Source organism: Candida parapsilosis, contig 006110, assembly GCF_000182765.1.
Source record: "Candida parapsilosis strain CDC317 annotated contig 006110".
Lineage (NCBI taxonomy): Eukaryota > Fungi > Ascomycota > Pichiomycetes > Serinales > Debaryomycetaceae > Lodderomyces > Lodderomyces parapsilosis.
This window is the reverse complement of record NW_023503284.1, coordinates 182,967-207,553: the sequence shown is the minus strand read 5'-3', so window position 1 is coordinate 207,553 and position 24,587 is coordinate 182,967. Positions and strand designations below refer to the sequence as shown.

The 24,587-nt window shown below is 39.6% G+C and overlaps 10 protein-coding genes across 10 annotated transcripts; 6 read left to right on the top strand and 4 right to left on the bottom strand. All coding sequences in view use genetic code 12, as the record gives it.

Moving 5' to 3' along the window:
- Nucleotides 1-1,183: 1,183 nt before the first annotated feature.
- On the top strand, nucleotides 1,184-3,676 carry LYS143 (Lys143p; the record flags this gene model as incomplete). Its single annotated transcript, XM_036811853.1, has 1 exon — nucleotides 1,184-3,676. One exon carries the CDS (start codon nucleotides 1,184-1,186, stop codon nucleotides 3,674-3,676), a length of 2,493 nt encoding a protein of 830 aa, XP_036668249.1.
- A 43-nt stretch (nucleotides 3,677-3,719) lies between these two features.
- CPAR2_700920 (uncharacterized protein) lies at nucleotides 3,720-5,375 on the bottom strand (the record flags this gene model as incomplete). The annotated part of the gene is made up of 1 exon (XM_036811852.1): nucleotides 3,720-5,375. The coding sequence occupies one exon, from the start codon at nucleotides 5,373-5,375 to the stop codon at nucleotides 3,720-3,722; it is 1,656 nt and encodes a 551-aa protein (XP_036668248.1).
- Nucleotides 5,376-5,549: 174 nt separating this feature from the next.
- DAK2 (dihydroxyacetone kinase) lies at nucleotides 5,550-7,328 on the bottom strand (the record flags this gene model as incomplete). Its single annotated transcript, XM_036811851.1, has 1 exon — nucleotides 5,550-7,328. The coding sequence occupies one exon, from the start codon at nucleotides 7,326-7,328 to the stop codon at nucleotides 5,550-5,552; it is 1,779 nt and encodes a 592-aa protein (XP_036668247.1).
- Nucleotides 7,329-7,858: 530 nt separating this feature from the next.
- On the top strand, nucleotides 7,859-9,844 carry CPAR2_700900 (Zn(II)2Cys6 transcription factor; the record flags this gene model as incomplete). The annotated part of the gene is made up of 1 exon (XM_036811850.1): nucleotides 7,859-9,844. The coding sequence occupies one exon, from the start codon at nucleotides 7,859-7,861 to the stop codon at nucleotides 9,842-9,844; it is 1,986 nt and encodes a 661-aa protein (XP_036668246.1).
- A 426-nt stretch (nucleotides 9,845-10,270) lies between these two features.
- On the top strand, nucleotides 10,271-11,995 carry CPAR2_700890 (uncharacterized protein; the record flags this gene model as incomplete). The annotated part of the gene is made up of 1 exon (XM_036811849.1): nucleotides 10,271-11,995. The coding sequence occupies one exon, from the start codon at nucleotides 10,271-10,273 to the stop codon at nucleotides 11,993-11,995; it is 1,725 nt and encodes a 574-aa protein (XP_036668245.1).
- A 205-nt stretch (nucleotides 11,996-12,200) lies between these two features.
- On the top strand, nucleotides 12,201-14,918 carry ARG81 (Arg81p; the record flags this gene model as incomplete). The annotated part of the gene is made up of 1 exon (XM_036811848.1): nucleotides 12,201-14,918. The coding sequence occupies one exon, from the start codon at nucleotides 12,201-12,203 to the stop codon at nucleotides 14,916-14,918; it is 2,718 nt and encodes a 905-aa protein (XP_036668244.1).
- A 1,092-nt stretch (nucleotides 14,919-16,010) lies between these two features.
- PGA6 (Pga6p) lies at nucleotides 16,011-16,787 on the top strand (the record flags this gene model as incomplete). The annotated part of the gene is made up of 1 exon (XM_036811847.1): nucleotides 16,011-16,787. One exon carries the CDS (start codon nucleotides 16,011-16,013, stop codon nucleotides 16,785-16,787), a length of 777 nt encoding a protein of 258 aa, XP_036668243.1.
- Nucleotides 16,788-16,981: 194 nt separating this feature from the next.
- On the bottom strand, nucleotides 16,982-20,443 carry CPAR2_700860 (poly(A)-specific ribonuclease; the record flags this gene model as incomplete). The annotated part of the gene is made up of 1 exon (XM_036811846.1): nucleotides 16,982-20,443. One exon carries the CDS (start codon nucleotides 20,441-20,443, stop codon nucleotides 16,982-16,984), a length of 3,462 nt encoding a protein of 1,153 aa, XP_036668242.1.
- Nucleotides 20,444-22,070: 1,627 nt separating this feature from the next.
- On the top strand, nucleotides 22,071-22,454 carry CPAR2_700850 (uncharacterized protein; the record flags this gene model as incomplete). Its single annotated transcript, XM_036811844.1, has 1 exon — nucleotides 22,071-22,454. The coding sequence occupies one exon, from the start codon at nucleotides 22,071-22,073 to the stop codon at nucleotides 22,452-22,454; it is 384 nt and encodes a 127-aa protein (XP_036668241.1).
- A 444-nt stretch (nucleotides 22,455-22,898) lies between these two features.
- CPAR2_700840 (uncharacterized protein) lies at nucleotides 22,899-23,933 on the bottom strand (the record flags this gene model as incomplete). The annotated part of the gene is made up of 1 exon (XM_036811843.1): nucleotides 22,899-23,933. One exon carries the CDS (start codon nucleotides 23,931-23,933, stop codon nucleotides 22,899-22,901), a length of 1,035 nt encoding a protein of 344 aa, XP_036668240.1.
- Between the last annotated feature and the right edge of the window lie 654 nt (nucleotides 23,934-24,587).

Below are 24,587 nucleotides of genomic sequence, written 5' to 3'. Positions count from 1 at the left end.
AGTATACGGAGTTTAATCTCCATAAACTCCTAATATGAATGATCAAAAATAGTAAGTACAAGAAACCACTCGGAACAACAAACAATATATGCAGGACAACTTAAAAAGTTCTCTCCGGAATTAGCATTGCCGCGTAATTATTATTTTTCGTCTCGGAGAAAAGGGGTAGTGCACGGGTGGTAAGAAAATTGGAAACTTATCAATAAAAGGGTGGTGATGATTCAACGGAGTAGACTATGTGATGACTCTAAATAGCTCGGGAAGAAAGATACTAGCTAGAAGTGACACGGTTGGGGAATATGGTTTTGCATTTGCGATGTTTGTCAGATACAGAACGAAGCCAAGCTAACCACATGAGTTGGACGAACGGAGCCAATGCGTAGTAGGTGCGACTTTGCTTTAGTCTAATTGATCGAGACTCTACGCACAAACTTAATTAAAGATACGTGTCGTTGTCTCTAGATTCCAACATTTTTTCACACGTGCTGAGTGTTTAGCCAATATCGCAAAAGCTAATTACGCGACACTGCTTTCACGACATTGAAGTAGGCGCAGTAAAATTCAATTCAAACTCGAGCGGATCACAACTCTTTCCCCCACGCAAAGTTTATGTTCCGCTTTTCGTGCATGAGAGATTAGGGCGATGGTTTCGGCGACTTTTACACTCTGATTGTTGTCGCTTCATATAATCAATCACATATTATAGGAGACGAACACTACGTTATCATTAAACTAGCTATGGGTAAATATGTACCAAACACAAGCAACGGTAAAAGTTGAAAATTAATTTGACGCGTAAATCTATCCCTTTTCTCACATAAAAATCCTTCGCGCACATTCCCCCAAATTCCCTCACATTCCTTTGACTTCACTGTTAAAGATTATTGTTCGCAAAATTTTTTTTTTCCTTTTTGCGCCTATCACTTTGCTCACTTTGGTGCATATACGGAAAAACAAAGGCGCTGAAGAAATTGCGTTTTCAAAAAAAAAAATTTCTTTGAATAGTTTCCATATTGCAATCTATTTGACCATAAGCCAACTATCATTTACTCCTTGAGTATTGCTCAGTCTTGTCAGTAACTATTGGGTGCATACACAGCGGTTTAGTTATTAGCCTATCCCCACCTTTCCGTATTTGAAATTTTTCATTTGTATATTCACGTTGACGCTGTTTCCAAATCATATGTCATCCGGAGTGATCGACTTGGGCGTACGACAGCCAAACAATACCGATAGCAACCACAAAAATACCACTTCCAGCACGACCCCTACCACTTCTTCCACGACCGTCGTCCACAACAATAAACGAATTTATAGTAAAGGTGGTTGTCGAGAGTGTAAGAGACGTAAAATTAAATGTGATGAAGGAAAACCCGCATGCTGGCAATGTCTTCGATTGAAAAAAGACTGCTCATACCCGGCACTAGGAGAAAAGGTACTAAGAGTTCTGAAGAGACAACAAAAGTTACAAGCTGGTGAGTCCTTGTTGCCTGACAAAGAGCGTAGGGTGTATGAGATACTGAAAGTGCCATATATTGCCACCAACCCGTTGTCGGTAATGTCGAATCAAGATCCAACGGCGGGAAGAAAGCTTTTGTATAATATGGATGCGTCGAGGCCAACACCCAGCACTCACGAATCTGCCCATCAAGGATTTAATGAGGTTCAAGGCAACTCACATCTTACGCCTTCATTTCAACAGCAAGCGCAGTTTAGGCCACTAGAAGGATATTCTCATGAGCAACTATCGACAAATGTTGGAAATACACAGCCGCAATCACAGCTTCCACCTATACAGAGATTAAATCAGCCAAATTTGCCAAGATTGTACCAAAGTCGCATCTTGCCGATTCAACAAAATGGGTCCGATTCAACTCCGTTCAAATACTATTTTCGACAGGATCCTCTTGGAGTTGTACTACCACCACCACAAACGTCAAGTCATACAAGCTCTACGATGAACGGTCCAATGTTTCCTAATCAGATTAGGTACGATTTACCACCACGGCCCGTTGAAAGGCCATCAAGCAGTGCTGGTGTTGCCAATTTGTTGAACAAACCGGAGGATGCTGAAGTTGCGACTCTGAACATGCAAGCGTTACTGTCACAAGAACCAACCAATACTGATCAGAGAGAAGAAACACCAGTTGTGCCTCCAACAACAAATGATTCACAAGCTGCCATACCGACTCCTTCATCAAATGAGAGAGCGCCTTTTCCTGAATCTCCTGCTGTTCTTGGTGATGATGTAATGTTTGAAGTAAGTGATTTGAACTTGTTAGCTACAGATCTTCAGAATATGGTCAATGGAATTCTCTACAACATCACCCCTGAATTCAAGGAAAAAGCCAAAGATATGGAAACCACTGAGGTCAAGAAAACCATGCCCTTTGTTGACAAGTTGAAAAAACATGTTCCTGTAGATTTTATCAAGTTAGAGAATGCTCAAAACCAAAGTTATTTGCAAGAATTTTATTACAATACATCAAGCATTGTGTTGCCATTTGCATCATATGACAAGGAAAAACAGGTATACTTTAATCCTGCTAGAGATTTGTTATTGACCACTGCGGCAAATACTGACTACGTATTAGCTGCGGTATTGGCAAACGGAGCCCATTCAAGATTCATGAAAACGAGAAACATTGAGGATGAGGAGTTTTACTATTTGTATTTGAACGATTGTCTCAAGTTGTTACATCCAGCAATTGCCGACAATACGAAATTGTCGGCAAAGATTGAAAGCGTGTTGTTGACCGTGCTTTTGCTAACCGCTACTAATGCAGCTGACCCAAAGCAGGATTGGCGTCCTCATTTACGCGGTGCGAAAGATTTGCTTATGAAGAGCTTTAGCAAAAATGCAAAACCATCCAAAGTATTTGTGTTTTGTAAGGCATGGTTTGTTACATTGGAAGTGTTGGCGGGAATCAGTTCAAGAAAAGGTGGTACATTGCAAACGGAGGAGGAAATGGATGAATTGTTCAACTTGAATACTGAATATGATGTCAAAGTGTTGAAGGATCTTGGTGTTATATTGGACAATGGGTTCAATATCATGGGTGGGTATCATCACGACAGTTATGCTGCATTCCGTGAGTTGATCAAAATTTTGAATAGAAAGAGAAATGGCACATTAGATGTGAAGGATTCTATTCAGTATGTGGAATTATTTGCCAAATTTGAAACTTTGCGAGAGATTGATTTTGTCAAAGATCCAACGGCTGCAGGTGGTATCCTAGTTGAAGATGTTGGGAATAGTGTCATTTCATGGGCGGATGCAAGCCATAAGCTGTACATGGCAGCTTCAATGATTACTCTTCTTCAGACTTGTTTTGATGAATCGTATACCTCGCCTCAAATTCAAGTGTTGACAAACCATATTATTGATTTAATTTCCTTTGTTATGAACTATGTCCCATTTGCTCCATCATCGAAATATAAAGCTGATAATGGACTCATGATGCTCCAATGGCCTGTATTAATTGCGGGTCAAAACTTGGAAACAAGCGATGACAAGGAGAAGGAAATTGTTCGTGTGTTTTTTGAGCATCTGTCGAGGGTCGGATCAGGAGGTGCGTTAATTGCTTTGAATCGCATCAAGAGAGTATGGAAGAAAAGATCAGACCCGACTTTTGTCGATGATGGTTATGAATCAGAGGATCTACTTTCATATTAGACTGATGAACGAATTTTGATTTTTTTTGTGTGTATATTTTGTATTAGTTTATTTTATCCAATTCGAGAAGTTCGAACCAATTGATCAGTCCACCTGCCAATTGTAGGCGCTTATTGAATGTGGTGGAGTTGTTAACCTCATTGGTAACTACTTTAACCGGAGACCAATCAAACTCACCCTGTAATTTCATGTTCTGCAAATGCCATCCAATCCGTTCCGCTCCAAGCCTAGCGCCATCTAAATTGGCTGATGTTGGACCCACTTGCAATGCGGCGTTCTTACCAACCACATACAAGGGAACCTCTTTGTTCCACTGCAAATTGTCGGTGATGGCAGGATATCCGTTACAGACGTCAATTGGATATTGATCAAGCATGGTTTGTAAAAAGGGCAAAGATTCAATGTCAGCTTGAATGCCTGTGGCATAGTAGATGTAGTCAATTTCATCCACAGCTGTAACACAGCTACCTTTGTTCTGAAAAAGCAATCTCCAAGATCCATTTTCCCACTCTTGTGCCACAACTTGGGTTTCAGTCAACCAATTCAAACGGCCACTTTTGACATGTTGTTTTAGTTTCTTGTAATACTCGGGATTAATTGATCCACCTTCTCTTGCATCATTCATCATCTCATATTTCAACTCATTAGTGTCTAGATTGTAGAAACTGGACTTTTTCACATTTTTGTACTTGGCAACCCAATCAAGGTGAAAATCAAAATGTTTAATCTTGATGCCTGAGCGGAACAAGAGGTGAGCTTTATTCACTGTGGAATCGAGACATGCAACATGAGCCAACTGCGCAGATGTCAAACCACCACCTACGATGACAATATTTTTGCGCTTGGGGTTGGCAAAGTACTGTGGATCAAGGAATTTGACCTGGTCAGAAAACAAATGGGTTGTGTGACACGAACCATGGGGAAATTGTGCTTTGGGGCATATTGAAAGGGGGTAATTTATCTTGCCTTTATGTCCACTTGCAACAACCGCAAATTTGCAGCCGTAAACTTTACCCGACATTGTACGAATGACAAATCCCTTGCCTAATTCCTCGCCAGATTGAATTAACTTGTGCTCCATGTCCACGACTTCGTCATTCACAATGCTATTCTTTAATCCATATCGCTCAACGACTTCCTCACAATAATCATGAAATAAATTTGTCCCTGGCCTATAATAATCCTTCCAATCACGCATATTAATGTCGACTATACCATCATTCAGCTTCAACTTTTGCTTGATCCTTTTTTGCTTGTGCTTGGAAAATTCTTTACCAACCACATTTGTTATCTCCATCAACTCGTTTTCTCTGCGATTCAAATGTGCAAAGCTAATCATACCATCAATATCACTGGGATCAACGTGGAAAAACATTGGCGATCTTAGATACGGAATCTGGCATGCATTGAATTGAGCGTCCCATTGAGCCATGAAATTATCACCCCTAGCATCAATGACAAGCAAATCTTCGGGACGAAACTTGTCGTAGTCAAATCTATAGTTACTCTTGACCTTGTTTGTCTTGTGTCCGCGTTGCTTCAACCAGTGGAAACGTTGGTGTTCATCTTCAGTGAATAGAGAGCCGGGATGATTTTCGCATAACCGCGATGCTACTGCCAAACCACAAGTGCCGCCACCGATTATGATACCTTCACGAAAATTGTCAAGATCAATCTGCACTGGTTCGTCATCACACATAGCAAATAATACGGTGTCTAATTTGTCACATTGCAAGTTCGCCCCTTTAATAACTCTTTTATAGTGGTTGCAAAAAAATAGTAAAAAAAAAAAGTGAGCGATAACCACTATACCCATAACCACTTTAGTGACAAAAAGTTAATTTCCAACATATACTGCACCTACACAGATTATCTATTTGGTAAATCCTTCTATCAAAGCAAGTAATCCAACAGCGCCAGGATCAGGAATTCCACCCTCAGCCTCAAATTCCTTCTTGTCAACATAACTAGCTCTACCAAATGAGGCTTCTAAATTCTTAGTCTCTTCGCACCCTTTACGAGCAGCTTCTACAGCTTTCAGTAAGTCCTTTGTCTTTTGAAATGTATCAACAAATGGTTGCAAAGTATCAACCAACGTTCTTCCACCAACTCTAGCCTTTGTGTACTTGAATAATCCATCATGTAATGCTTTATAAAAAGCGTCAGCAACAGTGTCAATATCAACTTTCTCAGCATTTTTTAAATGTTGAACCAATGCGGTTAGGAAAATGGAGTAAATGCCGCCTGATGTTCCACCCATACTATCTTCTACAAACTCTGTGATTTGCGAAAGTGAAGCAACTGGATCCGACAAATGCTCTTTGAATTGTGAATCGTCCTTGAGTGCTTTGAGAATTGCATTGGCACCAGCTGCCAAAGTCTCACCACAATCCCCATCTCCAACCAATGTGTCGTAGTGAGTTATTTTTGGCTCTTCTTTCAATAGCTTCTCCAAACTATTCTTTAAATGTTCTTCAAAAAATTTTGCATCGACCGATAGCTTAGAGGTCAACAATTTCTGATGTTTCATTGGTGACTCAACAAATCTATTCGGTTGATCATCCCAATACTTTGAGGCATACGATTTAGGTTTCCAACCTGGTGCATTTGTAGGGGTATCCAAAAGCCTCAAGACATCCTCAGCCGAATAAGTAAGCTTTTTCTTGTCAATGTTGCTCAAATTTAATAATGTAATTGAAAACCCTGGGGAGTTGAATGAAGTGACAAAATCGCTCACCAAAATCCTCTTTGGCTTCTTCTTCAATGGTATGTTTTGCAATACATGCTCAGTGATAGCGTACAACTCGAATGAGGATGTACCACCAATGTTGTTCACGAGAAGAACAAAGTCATCATCTGAATCGAATTCGACATAATGACGATCTTTATCTTCTGGCGATAACAATTTATGAAGCATGTCTTTGATCAAATCATCCAATTTAGGAATAGGCTTGATCTTTGTTCCAGGTTCATTGTGGATTCCCAAACCCAATTCAACCTCATCACTTGCATTGAACTCGATATCTTGCTCAGCTTTACCGGGAACGGAAGTACGGTCCAAACTTGCAGCCAAAGTTACTAAATTGTCATTCACTGCATGGCCCAAGTTAGCCACTGTTTCCAAATCAGCTTTCTCCTCTGTTGATGCTGCCCCCAAAACTTTGTGGACCACGGCAGTTCCTGCTAAGCCTCTTCTTCCAACCATCTTGTTTTGCTCTCTTCCAACTGCAACATCGTCACTAACAGCCACCAATTCTACTTTGTACCCTTCGCTCTTTGCTCTCTCTGCCACCAACCCAAAATGTAAAACATCGCCAGTATAGTTTTTCACAACTATAATGGTCCCCTTGTCTTTATTTGACTTTTTCTTTATAGCAGCCATAATTTGTTTAGTTGATGGCGATGCGAATATATGTCCACTCACAGCTGCATCTAATAAGTTTTCCCCCACGTATCCGCCGTGCAATGGTTCGTGGCCAGCACCACCGCCACTAATAACGGTAATTTTCTTCGATGTATCGGAATGTGGATTGAAAACGACTTTCTCATCAGTTATAAGCCCAACATAGGGATTGGAAGCTACTAATCCTTTAAGTTGGGTCAATACAATATCCTCGTTGTTGTTGTATTTCCAGTGCTTTGCAATTGTCATTTGTTGAGTAAATTAATGAGTAAAGAAAAAGGGTAAAAACTTACAATTGCTTGAAATATACTTTTGGCAAATGGGTTTTTCGGAGCTTCAGAAAGCGGCGCACCACACTATGACATCATAAAGATGATTGTGCAAACACTAAAAAATCCAAAATTATGTCGTAGAGCTTACCTCTTTGCCAACAGCGATAATACTCTACACGAAGCAATTGCTCACTCGATATAGAATAGAATCATATATATCAGAGAATGGCCCCTTTCCGATTATCTCGGTGCGCACAGCACAAGGGAGTCAAGAGAAAGACCAAAACCAACGACTAAACGTCGTGGTCAACGCACAATCAAAGATCACGAACTCGCCTGTCAAAGCCACTTCAGGTTTAGCTTTGCCACCTGTAACTACCATTTATAGGTGCACTTGGAAGCCCATTGCCCATATCACTCAACAATAACATGATCCTCTTTCACGTGAGTGGAAAAAAATAAAGTACAAACTCACATCATAACAAAATCTTCACCCCCAATTACCAAATGCCACCACGAAGGTTCAAGAGGGATTACAGCCGTGGCGGATGTCGAGAGTGCAAACGCCGAAAAATCAAATGCAATGAAGCTAAACCGCACTGTTCTGAATGCACGCGATTGGGAAAAGATTGTTCATACCCGGCCATTGGTGAAAGAGTGATACGAGGTTCGAAAAAGGATATTGACGAAAAGAAGGAGCCATCTCCTATAGAGGAGTCGCGAGAGAAAAGAATGTGGACAGTTCAAATGTATATGGGACCAGATCAACCAAAAAAGAAGTTGAAGTGGGACAAGGTATCGTCCGTGACAAGCCCAGAAGAGGCCCAACTCAATGAAGAAAATTTGAATAGGGAGCACGGCAACATCGTACAAAGTGTTCTGGATGAAGCTCACGAGGGCACCAACGTGTTACAGAACTATCAGTATGAAGAGCCAATGAACTCTGGAAATGAGTCAAAGGAGATTTCAAACTTGCAAGATTTCGTTCCGCCACCTTCTTTGCTTCTGGGTGATGTTTACAGTAACGATGATTTGAATTTGTTGGCTGCGGATTTAAACAATATTGTCAACGATATCATGTTTAGCTCAAACATGGCTCAGCCAGGTGACTACCAGTTTGACTTTTTCAATCCCGAATTGGAGACATCTCCTTATTTGGATGATATACCCAAAAACATTCCCTATGACTATATCAAATTGAAAACAGAAGACGAACGGCGATATATGACCCAATTTTACGAAGACTTTGCTCTGCAAATCTTGCCATTTGGTGCCGATTATAAAGACGGTGGGTCGTTGTACAGCAATCCCTTTCGTGATGTGATAATGAAATACGCGGCAAGGGAAACCTATCTTCTTGCAGCTGTGTTATCACAAGGTGCGCGATTAGCGTCAGAGTTACAACATGATGATAAAAGCCGTCAACGTGATATGGATAACTGCGGGAACTATTTATCAACATGTTTGAAATTGCTTGGCCCAGCATTGAGTAGAAACCAAGAAAAGCAAGTGAAGGGTGATTTGACATCAAACATTGAAAGTATATTAGTCACGGTTTTGTTGTTGGCGTCGTCTAGTGCCAGTAATGAAAGACAGAGTTGGCGCCCGCATTTGAAGGGAGCTAAAGACATCATCATCAAAGCCACAAGCAGCAAAATACGACTGTCCCCCACCTTGATTGTATGTAAATTGTGGTTTGCGGATTTTGAGATCTTAGCAGGATTGAGCTCCGAATTGGGTGGCACTCTTCGAACAAGGGAGGAGATGGATGTTGTGCTAAACTTTGACGACCCCTACGAGCAATCTGTATTGAGAGAATTTGGCCTTATTCAGGACGATGGATTTTGTATAGTAATGGGGTATCACATCGATTGTCTTGAGTATTTCAAAGAGATTTCCGATTTCTTGAGGCGTAAAAGAAACAATCCGGAGGAAGTGCCCGATCCACTCCAATGTGCAAAATTGATTGGTGGATTTCACAGCCAATATAACAAAACGTTTGCGACGATAGAGACAAGGCCCGATGGACAAACTGCTCATGGCTTATTGTGCGACATGGTACACAAATCGAACGGAAAGCTAGAGATGATTTCGTGGTTGGATATATCACAACAAGCATATTCTCTTGCTGGTTTGGTTACCGTATTTACAAGGATGTTGGAAATTCCGGTCAATTCTCCCCAAGTAAAAGGTTTAGTTGCCAGGTTAGTTTTCTTGGTCAAAGTGTTTGAAAATTCTATATCCCAAGGGAACATGCGGTTTCCATTCGCTTTTCTGATGATACAGTGGCCGATGTCTATTGCTGGGTTTGCGTGCACTGAAACATCAGAGCATTCAGTGACTGAAAACTTTTTCAGGTTATGTTACAGGACAGGTTCTTATAGTGCAAACTTGACATTGGAAAGGATCAAAAAAGTGTGGGAGCTACGAGTTGCCGGAAAGTCAGTGGACAACGTTGATGATGGGGTCAATGTAGATAGAATAACGTACTAAATGTGAATAGACGAAGAAGTGAAACCGACTATGGTGCCAAAGATAATCCCTGTAATGGATTCGTATTTCGCAAGAAAATGATTCCGTATACGGTAGCGACAATATCTCCTAATTTGAAACTTCTGTCAAATTGAATGCGCGGTTAACTAAACGACACACAATCATCTAACCATCAAACTTCCAACAGATGATTGCATAATGCTGCCAAAAAGGTTCAAAAGACATTACAGTCGAGGAGGGTGTCGAGAATGTAAACGTCGAAAAATAAAATGTGATGAATCAAAACCATTTTGTTCAGAATGTTCAAGATTGGGCAAGGAATGTTCTTATCCTCAAATTGGCGAAAAAGTAGCCCGTGGATCGAATAAAGAAGAAGGGACGAAAAAGCCTCGATTCGCGAAGCGAGTATGGAATTTCCAAATGTATATGGGCCCTCAAAATCCTGGTAAAAAGATGAAGTGGGACAATGCCTTCCTTGAAGAGAGTGGTAACGAAGTTGCACCTTCTAAAGAGAATAACACCACACAAAAGGGGAAAAGCAGTTTTCAGAACGTAAACGAAGATTTGGTATCCACCCAAATTCAGCACGACCCCAATGGTACCACCCAAATTCAGCACGACCCCAATGGCACCACCCATCTGATTGATTCAGTTAGCCCTTCCTCACTATGGTCAGGAGATCTTTACAATGGTGAAGATCTCAACTTGTTGGCAACCGATTTGAACAATCTTGTCAATGACCTTATGTTCAACACAAAAATGGCCCCAGTGGCAGGTAATGTTCAAGAGTTTGCTGATCCTGAGGCAGAAGTAACGTCTTGTTTGTACGATTTGCCTGAAATTGTTCCTGAGGGCTATATGATTGGAAAAACAGATGACGAAAGGCGATACATGAGGCAGTTTTGTGAGCGATTCACCCTTCAAAAATTGCCCTTTGGTGTTGATAATCGTAACCCTGGTTCTTACAGAAACGCCATTAGAGAAGTTGTTATGCAGCATGCAGTGAAAGAGCCATTTTTGCTTGCAGCGGTACTATCACAGGGAGCGTATTCAGCTTCGGAATTTCCGATCAATGAAAAACAGCGCCAGCATGATTTGGAAAATTGTGGGAAATATTTGACAAACTGCTTACAATTGTTGGTGCCTGCATTAAGTCAGACTCATAAAAAACAAGTGAAGGGAGATTTAACATCCAATATTGAAAATATATTACTCACGGTTCTATCAATCGCGATGTCTAATGCGTGTAATGAGAAGCAAGGTTGGCGACCACACTTGGAAGGGGCAAAAGAAATCATCATGAAGGCTACCAATAGCAAAATACGACTGTCCCCCACATTAATTGTATGTAAATTATGGTTTGCGGATTTTGAGATCTTAGCAGGATTGAGCTCCGAATTAGGTGGTACTCTTCGAACAAAAGAGCAAATGGACTTGGTGTTCAACTTTGATCCTTACGAGCAACTGGTTTTAAAGGATTATGGGTTGATACAAGACAATGGCTTCTGTGTCGTTACAGGATATCATATCGGATGTCTCGAATATTTAAGAGAACTTTGTGATTTACTACGACGAAAAAAACGCAACTCTAATGAGCAGTCCGATCCGTTCGAGTACATGCATTTGATCAGCGGTTTGTACACCCAGTATCAGATTCGGTTTGCTCGTGTGGAAACAACACCCGATGGCCCGGTGTTGCGGGGCCCCTTGTGCGATAAAGTACTAAAGTCAGATGGCAAGTTTGAAACTGTATCTTGGATGGATCTTTCACAGCAGGCGTTTACGTTAGCTGGGTTGATTACTGTCTTCACGCGATTGTTAAACAATCCTTACGACGCAACACACTTGAAGGGGCTAGTCACAAAAGTGGTTGATTTGATCAAAGTGTTTCAAAATTGTAAACCGGTCGATAGTACACGGTTTCCGGTTGCATTTCTGATGATACAATGGCCAATATCAGTTGCAGGGTGGGCATGTACTGAACCACTGCAGTATTCTGTTATTGAAAACTTTTTCGAAATGTGTTCCCAAACGGGATCAAATAGTGCAAATATGGCTCTAGAACGTATCAAAAAAGTTTGGGAGCTACGAGATACAGGAGAGACTGTAGATGGCGTTGATGGAGTAAAGGTGGATATCATATCGTACTGACATAAGTAGTGTGTATAATGAAGACAATATAAACATTCTGTGTTGAAAACGGGAAGTCTTAGCGATGGTCCCGAAAAAGAAAAAGAAAAGAACGCACGAAAAATCATCACGCATCAAAATCCCTTTTTGCTGAAAAGGACCATTGGAGTAACCCACAGAGACGGGGGGAAAAAAAATTAACCAAGTGTGCTGCCAAAAACAAAAAATGTCCAGCTTGTTGTCATCTCCACTGTCAGTCCAACAAAGCAGTTCCAAACGTTCCAAAACTTTTACTGGTTGCTTTACATGTCGTACAAGGAAGATCAAATGTGACTTGAAGAAACCACTGTGTGATAAGTGCATTAAGGCTAAGTTGACATGTGCCGGCTACGATGTCAAGCTTCGATGGTCGCAACCGATTCAATTCGCACCATTGAACAATGGGGATGTAAAAGGTTTGCAAGTCAAGTTCCCCACGTATGAAGATGGAGATGGTCAGGATGATGCAGACATCGATGCTGGTATTGATGCACCTGAGTATTTTCATCGACGATTTGTCGATTTTGTCAAATGGAATGAACCGTATACGACATATGATCAGATGAATCGAGACCTTGCACACTTGCAGAATAACAGATTGACGTCAAGATTGAAACCACGTGGGGATACCAAGATGAAGGGCCCATTTGGTGTTTTTCAAGGAATGGCAAACAAACGTGATGGAGATGAGGTGGAGCCGGTGCAAGAAGTGAAAAAGAGAAGGATTGTTGATGAACGAAATGGATTCTCAGTTGACGAAACATCCGTAGCTTCATCAAGAAATTCAAACAGGAGTAATGGCATTGCCGTGCTTGGTGATGCTCCACCACAGGATCAATTTTGGTTGTCGAATGAGTTGAAGGATGCTGCGTTGGTCACTGCGGCTGCTTTGAATACTCATTTTTTGGACATTATGAACAACTTTGATACCAATGACAATGTGTTGCCGCGATCAAGTAATGAAGGGAACAGTACAGCAAATGATGCCAACTTCAATTTGAATAACCCTGACTTGTTTAATTTGGTATTTCATAACAAGGGTCAAAACTTTAGTAGCATTCAATCAGAACCTGCAAATCCCAACTCAAATATGTCAATGACAAACTTACTAAATCAGCCAGAACATCTTGTCGATCCTATTTACTATTCCAATTTCTCCAACTTTTTTTACAACAATCCGTACCAAATGAATGAAAATTTGGAAATCCAATTACACGCACAATCCACAAGTGCAGATGACACCGAGTATGTTGATGGAGATCATTCTAACGATAGTAAATTGTTGGCTTCAATAATGAAGATTGTACAAAGTCCGCTCAATGTCAACTTTGACTTAACACTACCAACAAGGCAGTCACACGTAGGCATTCCGTTAACTGCATTACAGGTTCAGCCATTGACGCGGTATTTATTAAATTATTATGTGACAGATGTTGCCGATTTAATGACGGTGATACCCCTAACTGAAAACCCTTGGAAGGCGATCTATTTTCCAAGAGCGTTAATGGCGATTGGCGAACTACTGGCTTTAGGTAAAACTTCGATGGCTAAAAATGCATTGTTGAATGCATTGCTAGCAGTTTCTGCATTCAATTTGCAATCAAAATTTCCCAAGAATTCGCAACCAATGCGATTTTATTTGAATTTGGGAATTGCATTGCGTAACCAAGCAAGCTTGTTCGTTAAAAAATTGTTGAATCTGAAGAACGATGTACAATCTGGTATTGAACATTGTGTTACACAAGAAAAGTACAAGGATGTGCTTTGTGCCGTGATGACGATGATTAGTGTTGATTTGGTTTGGGGAACTATGCAAGATACGGGGTTATACATTGCTTGGTGTGGTAAGGTCATTGTTGCCAAAATGGCAATCAAAAAGAAACTTTCGCCAAAGGCAAGGATATTGCATCGTATATTCTCTTCTTTGAAATTGATTCAAGACTCAACATGTTTAAATTTCGAAAGCATTAAGGAGAATTATGAGTCGACGACTGGTATTGGTGGATACGATGTTAATGGAGACAAATTTGGCAATGAGAAAGAACGAAGTAAAGACAGCAACAAAGGAAGAATAGACTTTATTGTCAACAATTCCTTTTCTGACAAAACCAACAGCTCATTTCAAACTACTGATACCACCACATCTCCCCAATTCGTAAACAAAAAGTTGATCAATACCAAAAAGAATGATGAAAATTTTGCCACTGATGCATTGTATGGTTTGCCAAACTCGTTGATTTTGTTATTTAGTGAGACGGTTGAATTATTGAGGATACGAATATACTACACCACGTCGAAAAAGGCTTTGCCTGGTGATTATAAAACCAGAGTTGATGCGTTGAACAAAAAGTTGAATGCGTGGATATTGGATTGGAAATTGTACAAGGGACAACCAATGGTTCCCAATGAGGCTGTCGAAAAGCGAGTAACCCGCAGTGATGACAAACGAAGCACGCCTAGTACCAATCCTGAAGATGATGACAGCACAAGTAAAGAATTCTATTCTCCAATGCATGAAGTCACATACCATCACATCATGTCATTTTATCATGCGCTTGTCATTTATTTTAGTCGATTCATTAAAGATATTTCACCCACCAAATTACAAACTAGAGTTGTGAGAACCCTCAATCACTTGAACTCTATTCAGGATCTTATTGCTAAAGATGAAGCAGCAATTATTCCCTTATTTTGGCAAGGTTTCATAGCCGGGTGTGAAGCACTCTCAACTGATTTACAAATGGGTTTTAAGAAATGGGGTGCTGATATTGCTCAATATTTGGGTTCGTATTGGGGTGCAAGGCAAATCATGTTGGAAGTGTGGCGTAGAAAAAGTTTAAAGGAGGCCAGGGATGATTGGGTCAGTGTTGTCCAGGATTGGGAAATGAACTTGATGTTGAATTAGAGCATAGAGAAAAAATAGGACATTTTTTGTTTTAGTGAGTGTTGGTGGAGAATCGTAGAAGATGAAACTCTTGTAGGCTTTGGTGGCTGGATTGTGACTCGTTATACCAGAACTATAGGAAGAGACAATCGAAAACCAATAAGGCAGTTTTAGACCGCGAGTTTCCCATTGATTTCAAAGGGAGAGAGGCTTTGAGAAATGGAAATTTTCTATGGTTGATGGTCAGTATATGGGGCTGACGAGGCAAAGCGAGCAGTACTGCCAGTTTTATTACGCGTAAGAAAAAGCAATGTTAAAGCCTATGATCAACGATTCTAGAATTAAACACCTCCTTTCGATGCAAGAAAAATAAAATAAAAAAAAAAAAGGAAACTGAACTAGGCTTACGCGTTTATTGTTTTGAAAAACCTTCAAAAACAAAAACAACGCGTCAAAATGTTTGTGTTTGTTTTCTTGTGTGAGAAGCCGCACACGACTAGAAACATACGCTCAATATGCATGAACCTAACCCTTTTCCCCCAACCGGCGTATAACACAATTAACGCCAAACTGAGAGCTATTATGAGTTACTTTTCACTTCCAAAACATAACTTGTACCTGAACGCGTTAAATCTTTCAAATCTCGTTTACATAATTTTACCCAATTAGTCACTCGTGTTTTTTCCTAAGTCAATAAAGGTTTGACAAGGCTTGTAAATGACCAATACTTTGATACTGTAGTACGTTTAGACGATCTGACGCCCTTGACGCCCATTGAGGCTTTTTTGGTTGTTTGTATTTGTTTATTTATTTGTTTTTTCAAGGGTCAACTTCTGGCGTCAAAATACTTCTTCCTTCCCCCCTTTGACGTTTATAATTCGTTTCAAGTTATTACACGGTAATGTTGAATAAAGTATACACCCACATAGCCCAATTGTATACTCATGAAAAAAAAAACTATTATAAATATCCAATGGATTCCAACCTCGAAATAATATTCCTAAGATGTTACCAACCTTTATTCGAGAGTTTCAACATCAAAAGCTAGTCATAAGCCAATACTTCCAACTAACGTTTACATTCGTTTCACATTATACACATTAATACTACACAATGCAATACTCAACTTTATTAATCATTGCTTCAGCATTAGTAGCCAAATCTTATGGTGCAACCACTTCTACTGCTTTGCAAACTGTCACTAATCACCAATCAACTGAAGTCACCATTACTTCATGTTCAAATGAAGCTTGTGTCACTACTTCCAACTCATTAGTTCCATCAATTGCTACAACTACTGTTGAAGGTGTTGAAACTGTCTACACTACTTATTGCCCATTGTCAAGTGAGGAAGCTGGTGAAGTAGCTCCAACTACTTCCCAACCAAGCACTTTAGCCGGTGAATCATCTGCTGCTCCAGGACCATCATCAACTGAAACTGTTGTTACTACTACCGTTCAAGGTGTTGAAACTATCTACACTACTTACTGTCCATTGTCAAGCGAGGAAGCTGCTACTACTGCTCCAGCTGCTGAATCAACCCCAGCTGCTGAATCAACCCCAGCTGCTGAATCAACCCCAGCTGCTGAATCTACTCCAGCTGCTGAATCAACCCCAGCTGCTGCCGAATCCAACCCAAGCACTCTTGCCGGTGAAGCAACCACCCCAGCATCCGAATCAGACCAATACGTTGATGTCACTGTAACTCCAACTGTTTCTTCCACTGAAAACGTTGAGGCCACTGAGACTGCTCAATCAACTTTGTTCACTTCATCAGCTGCTGCTGGAAATTCATCAACTGAAGCTGGTGTTTCCACTTATGAAGCTGGTGCTCAAAGAGTAGCTGTTGGTTTTGCTGCTGTCGCTGGTTTGGCAGCTGCTTTGGTATAAGCCGAGTAGAGTAGAGTCTGGAGAAAAATCTTGATGATGTTTCTGTTATTTTTTTATTGTTTTATAGAGGAGTTGTAATTAACTCGCTTGATGTTTCTGTATACTTAAGGTAATTTTTATAAAAAGGTTCTAATTGAAGAAATAAAAAAGTAGTAATGTGGCGAGATACAGTTTAGCTTTAGTAGTTTCTAGTTTTAAACGTTTATTTTCTCTGGTACTCTAAATCTCAACTTGTTTCCCTGTGCATAAACATGATTCAACATGAATTCAAACTCTCCCTTCAGCAGCAACTCAACATACCGTTTATATAACAACAACGCCGTCCTTGCATCTTCAATAGAATCGTGATTACCTGTTTGCACATCCTGTTTCAACATCACATACGCCAAAAACTTGAGACTCAATTGACGCTTCATATCGGGCTTGTAATATAAATCAGCAGTATCTCTAATTTGACGTTGTGGTACTTGCAAGTTGATGGTACGAAAATCGGTGTAAAGTCCATGACCAATGAAAATGACTCCCAAGTTTAAAAGAAGCCATAGCTTACGATATGCAGTTTGTAAAGTAACCAAGTTTTTCGAGGATTTGTAAAAATTTAAATCATCTTGTTCAATACCACTGAAATTGGTGGTGTAGTCATAAATGGGTTCTGTATGGACAATGTAATCGTCAATAAATGCTTCGCCGTAACGCGGACTGTTGTTATCTCCACGTAAAACTGAGACTCTAGCAAGAGATAATTCTCGTGGTTTAATTAGCTTCTTTGCTCCATTCAAGCTGATTTCCAATTGTTCCGGCTTCATGGTAACAAATTCGGCGTCAATGGCGACCATGGTTCCAACAGTTGGTGCTTCCTGTCGAGTTAGGAGCTTATACTCCTTTTTGTATGATTCTCTAATGGCACCAGCAAAATGATCACGATACAAGATGGAATCGTTGCCTGTGAAGCTCTTCATGTATTCAAATCCTGGCATAGTTGATTCTTGGTAAATGACAATCACTGGTTTTTTCCAAGATGAATTCAAATTGAACACTTCTTCTTTTGGTATTGGAGTCACCAAATAATCATTAAAAAAAATCCATTCATTTTTGACTTTAACAAATGACACTAAATTATGAGCCCCAGTTCTTGATAAGTCATTTTGATGACTGATTTCGCACACGTATCCCAACAACTCATATTTCGTGTACGAACTAGACACTGGCATTGTCGGTTTGAAATTTAATGCGGTATTACCACCAGACTTGACAGCATAAAATTCTGGTACAAGCCATTGCTTCAAATTATTTATGATTTTGAATTCTTCATTAGTTAGATTGACATTGAGAACAAGTACTGGTGGAAGGTGAGTTATACCAGTTCTAATTTCTAATGAATGTGGATACGAGTGTTGATGTTGTTGGCATGGTATAGTCTTGAATTGATTTGTTGAATAATCCAAATAGGTCAATATGTTTACATTTTTGCGAATGTTGAAAATATTGATATCATGTTGGTGCTCACTTTGCTGCAGCTTTTGTGACTTGTTTGAATGAGGGCTCACCAAAATGCTCATTTTATTTAACATGTTACTAGGTGGGGTGATAAGCTCCAATGAAAATAGAGACCCCGACTGTTTATCATAAATGGGGCAAGATTCTCCGTTTCCCTTGATTTCGATTTGATATTTCAATTCAGTGATGTTGAAATTTGAGGAATGTTGACGTTTGAAATCGTGATCTAATCGAGTCAAGAGATAATTATTGAATGATATGATCAACTCTCTAACTTCATGAGCATTCAAATTCATCTGCTCATTCAAATTGACAAGGCCCTTGGCATGCTCATCATGGTTCATCACCGAACTGAAATTCAAAGTCTTGACGTTGCGTGATTTCGCCTTGTACATCATATCGAACAAGTACCCCAACTCATTCAATATAGATGATCCTTGTGGGTTATCTTCATCAATGATAGTCTTGGCATCATTAGGAAGCCATTCGCTGTTTAATGTATTAACAACTTGGTTATAAAACAATGACTGGAAACGATAAACCTGTAGCAAGGAATTGATATACGAGTTATCACTATGATTTTCTAATCCACAATAGTTTTCGGTGCGATTGTAGTACCCAAAATCAAAATCTTTAACCCCAAATTTCGAATACTGAATTTGCAAACGCGAGTAGCATTTGGGGATCTTCAGATCGGATTCAGCTTGGAAGAATGTATCATCAAGTGGTGTTAGTTTATGAGAATCCTTAACGTCATTCTGTTCACTTAAAAACTTGGGTATTTGAGTATCCTTGACGTTGTTTAATGAATAATATGGCTGTTCGATATTTCCGGGACCAAATCTGAGTGAATCATATTTGAAAAATTGATGCGGATGTTGTTCGCTTATTGCGAGAAGTTCTTCATCGATACGTTCTGGCATTTTCGCCGTCTCTTTAACAAATTTCATGTCAATCGGCCAATTAGATAAAAGCAGTTCCTTGTAATATGGCATCCCCACTGAGGACAACGGTACATTTTCATCGATACTAATAAATCCATCATTTTGGTTAATGATATCAGGGCGCTCAATACTTTGTGGGAAGTTGACAATATCTTTGCTCATACCTCCCAAGTAGGTCATTGACCATAAATGTAAGTTCGAAATGCCATCGTTGAACATGAGAAGATCGCCCGAGTCACTAATGTGCAAATCACATAGTTTGGGGATCCTCGAATTGGGTGATTGTGGTGGAATTGCTGTCTCAACTTCTGCATGGTACATATGTACATTAGTCTGATCAAAAAGATCAATAAAATGGAGATGGCCGTGAATTGATGCCACAATAACAATATTTGGCAACTTGGGGTGGAATCTTACTGACGATGCACCCGCAGGGAAAGCCACTGGAGCAACTGCACGCATGGTTCGGATATCGTAGATATTCACCAATGGGTCAATAATGTAGTCTGACGAAGTTTGACTAAAGAAGTGTCTTCTTGGTCTTAATGATGAGCCACATGTAGCAATATAGTTTCCCTTGATGTCCAATCCTGTAATTGCACCATTATGTGCCTCAAAAGTCTTCAAAGATGAATTAGAGATTGGATCAAATAAATTAAGTGATCCGTTGCCTCCTCCAACAGTAAGATACTTTGGTGTACTATTGATGAGACTCACTTTCCCATCATAGTCAAGTTTATCCAACACCGTAGGCTTACTCATATCAAATTTTAACAACCCAGAATCGGTACCCACAGCAATCTCGCTAGATGAATTCCCATTGAATGTCATTGAGTTTAGGTTCACAAAGTCATCTTTACTCTCGCCAAACGAGCCCCCATCAAAGCCAGCTTTGGGAAGTCCTCGTCGATTATTGAATACAAGTTGGTCTCGCAGCAAAGATAAAATTCCATCCTTGTGGGACAAGATTTGCAGTATTGGTTGGTTTACAGAACTTGTTTGGAATTTAGTATATGGATACAATTGAGTATGAAATGGTGATGTAGGTTGACCAAGTGTAACTGATTGTAAATACCCAAGGGAATCACCGCACCAAATTAAATTTTGGACCGTGTCAAACTTGGTGGTAGTGATGATTGGCTGTGAATCACTGTGAAAGCCATTGTTGGGGGTATTGAGTATTGGTATATTCGCTACTTCGCTCCATCCGTCCATCACTAAGCCGCTTGTTGTTGAAATGAGAAGTCGATGATGCTTTGTGAACAATTTTTGTTTATTTCTGGACGTTAAATGTCGTAAACGAGTTTTAGTGTCGCTAATATGGAAAATGCGACATCACATTGCATGTTGGTCTATACACGACTCTAAATTTTGCTCCTTTGGGGACTAAAGAAGGAAATTGAAATAATTATTCGTCGAAATCACCCGACTTGTTTTAAGGTGGAGCCTATTGATGTTCAATATGTCATTGTCGATAGTCAGTGGACCGACTCAGATTTTCTAGGGCTTCTTTCCCCCCTAGAACTTGCAGAGCTATGACCTTTTCAATGCATGGGTATGAACAGTTCATTTGATCGATTAAACTGTTTCCATGAAGGATACATGATCAGTGACAAGTTATCGTCTTGAAAAATCATCAAATTGCAATCAGTTTTGTTGCAACGTTCGATGGTTTTACGAGGTGATTGGCTCTGTTTGAATTGTTTATATGGTGCAGTATTTTTTATGTAATCACGCCTTTGTTTGTTGATTGGGTTGTTTCTATCTAGCGTTGGTCGCGTTTGTCTTGAGATTTGTTAAGGACTTAATGTGCTGTTTTGGAATAATCCCATTGTTTGTTCATATTTGAATAGTATAGCTGGAGCCAAGATTAAGTTAGTTCTATCCAGCTCATTATTGACTTCCAAACCTTATTCGTGGACCCGATCGATAAAGCTCACCAGTGTGTTGGCAAAAGGAGTTTTGGGAGAATCAAGTATGTAATTATAAATGTACAATTGAGGTGTTGTTGTTGTGTGTAACGTTTCCACTTCATAATTGTAGAGTTGACTTTCTTGCTCTTGCCTTCTATGATCTGGCCATATCCGGTTGCAAGCGAGTGCGATATTGTTCGCTACACTTAGTTGGCTGAATTGCCAATTGTAAAAGTGTTATTTTTTTTCTGAATGATTTTTGCAGTCAAACGGCGGGAAAGACGATTGATCTCAATAAATATCACAACTTTTAACAGAGTAAGATAAAGATGAAAAACTTTAAGAGTTGGTTTGAACTACCGTCTAGAAGTCAGACCGGTTATATTCGAGGTAAAGGAATGAGAGGAAGGCGGTTGTGAAAGTTTTTTTATAAATGCATATGATTAGTCGAGTACAAGTATTAGGTGGGGGAAGGTATGCGTGTCCCAATTTCATGTCATTCCTTTGGAAGCATGGAAGGGTGTGTCACACTCCCACTTCGGTTACAAGAATGAGCCATGTCAGTCATTTGTTAATGACTGATGTCACGCATTTTTTTCTACGATAACATATAAGTTAGTCAGTTGTGCATATAATGGAAAGCAATTGATTTTTGCACGTGCCCAGAGATTATAACTGAGTGATAAGAATTTGTATAACACAACACGTACACAAAATGAAGTTATTACATAATATATTATGTAATTGTTTATACTAGTTTTATGTATTGTATTGTGGTTATCATTTTTATATCAGTCACAAGAAACTCACCACGAGGTTTGTAGATATATAAACAAATATACTTACTTCTTTCTTTCATTACTATTATTCCACTACAAACAAACCACTCTTTCGTTACACATTTGCTATTTATATTCAGACGACGCACTATGTACTCATCCACATCATTCACCAACTACTTTTCTTCCCTTCTCGGTGCCACCACCACCACCACAGCCAAAACAGCCGACCCGGCAAAAGAGAAACAACATGACTCAACTCCTATCCCCAAGTCATTTATCATCAGCACGCCCGAAGAGAAAATCATTCGTATTAATATGAAGAGTGTTAGACTCAAAGCTGATGATGGAAACAGCAAGAGCAACGCCAAAGGCAAAGATAATGGAAACAACGGGAAAGACGGAGTGGACACTTCTGCGGGTGCCGCTGAAACCGAAGTCGATGGCGACGATGAGGATTTCATATCGATTAACAAACGCCAATTGACTTATGCCGAAGTAGCTGCAATTGCTGTTAAACTGGGTAGAAAGTAAAAGATTGTTCAGAGTGGTTTTTTGCTAGAGAAATAAACGTAGAGATAAAGCTAAAGTATAATGTTTGTATAATTTGTGAATCAAAAGTATAAACCAGTGCGGAAGTACACCTGTAGATATACGTACTTTATCTTGTTGCTTGCTTTGCTCTTTACTTGAATGTGGTTCAAGACTATTGTGGAAAACGTGGCTGGTTTCTCGGTTAGTCGGATATAAAATCGAGGCGACCCTCTTTCTTACCCCACTTTTTCTATGCAAGTTGATAAGATAAAAGTACGGCATCAAGTACAAACACACATCATTATGGTGTGCGTAAATGTAGAAGGGAATAACCTAGTCCATCCTATGGCATGTCCCAATTCATGAAAAAAAAAAAAAAGCTATATATATAGGTACCTGTTTCTATAAAAAATGTACTCCCAGTTAAATTCATCGACACCAATTTTAAATACTCTCCAACTTTTGTTCATCTCTAGTCCTCTTTCCCGAACAATCAAGTAATCTAACATCAGTAACACATGAAATGATAGGTCGTCGTTGCGATCCACCACTGCCACCGCCACCACCATTAAACATTTTGATTTTTTGCAACTTGCGCCAAAATATCAACTTGATTTTATCCTTCTTCGTATGCAACTTACTCCGACGAGAACCAGTCTTTTTAAAACCTCGTAACTTGTTCCTAAATGAAAACCGCTTATTTAACACAGAAGCTTCGTTTGTCGCATTAATGTTTGGGTCTTCTCTTTCAAACTCAATAAAACTTAAATCAACAACATCAAAATCAACCACATTGGACCTAGCCCACATTTGACCAATCATGCCATCAGGAACAGTACAAGTATACAAATTCCTCCACGTAATTGATTTTGTCAATTCAAACCGTATTGTAAAAGATTCACTAGCGAAAAGGATATTCAACCCCAAGGACAAATCCAATGTATTTATAAAAGATGCAAACACGGTTGATTGGACATCGATACTGCCGCCGTCTCCAAATTGTTGATTGAGGCATTTTGATATGGGGAAATGAACTTGTGTTTGTGTGGGTGGGTATGGTGTAGACATAAAGATCCATTTATTCTGATGTGAGGAAAAAGAGGTGGTGGTGGAGGTGGTGGGGAATAACTTTGATGAGTGGATAATGACTCCCGTATTGTTGTTTAGTTTGTAAATATAATTAGGATTGATCAAGTATCGTGGTGATAGATGTGATAACGAAGATATTGAAAACAAGTGTAATGACAGTGCATCATCTTCAAGATAATCTTTCCTCAGTTTTTCAATAGTCGAATCTTTCAAAATGCTATATGTTGATATAATGGGTGGCTGTGCGTGATAAGGATGGGGATGTTGTAGTAGTGACTTATCTTCTTCTTGCTTCGCTATTTCTAGTTCTCGTTGTTGTTTACGACGAGGTAATCTGAATGCAAATGAAACTGAAATGGTACTAAATGATACATATGTTGTAACCATCATCATGTATATGGTGAAGTACCATATATGCATAAGTATTGCATGGTAGAATTAAGGAGGAGGTGATGATGTATTATGCAATATAATAGTGTAGAAGGGGGAAGGTTGTTTGGTTGTTTGTTGTCACTGTTGTATCCTCCTCTCTCGGGTTAAAGGTTAGGTATTCTTTCAGAAAGAGTTGAATTTATCAGATAATGGTCTTATGAGGTATTTAAAGCCTAGAGCTTAGAGATGGGTGTCACTGGGAATTTGTGTACAAGCGTACTAACAGATAAGCATATCAAACTAAAGTTGAGGGGGTCTAAACTACACAAAAGCACATTACTGGAAGCAATACTCTTCTGAACAGCAAAGTACTTTCATTGACAGAAACAGATATAAAAATGTGTCTGTTCCAGAGGCACAAGTATTGTCTTATTCTTCTCACTTGACGTCACCTTCAACGCCCTAGTATGGTTACTTTTGACGCTGTTACATTACTTTTATTTTACCCACTCACTTACATTTCTTGACCCCATCTTCTTCTTCTTCTTCTTCTTATAACTTCCAGGTTAGTTACAATTAATTAATATTGAAAACAGTATATAAAGTTACTTTATACATAATGAGGTACTGCAAAAACGTATTCCCCCATCCAACGTGAAAGAATCAAACAAA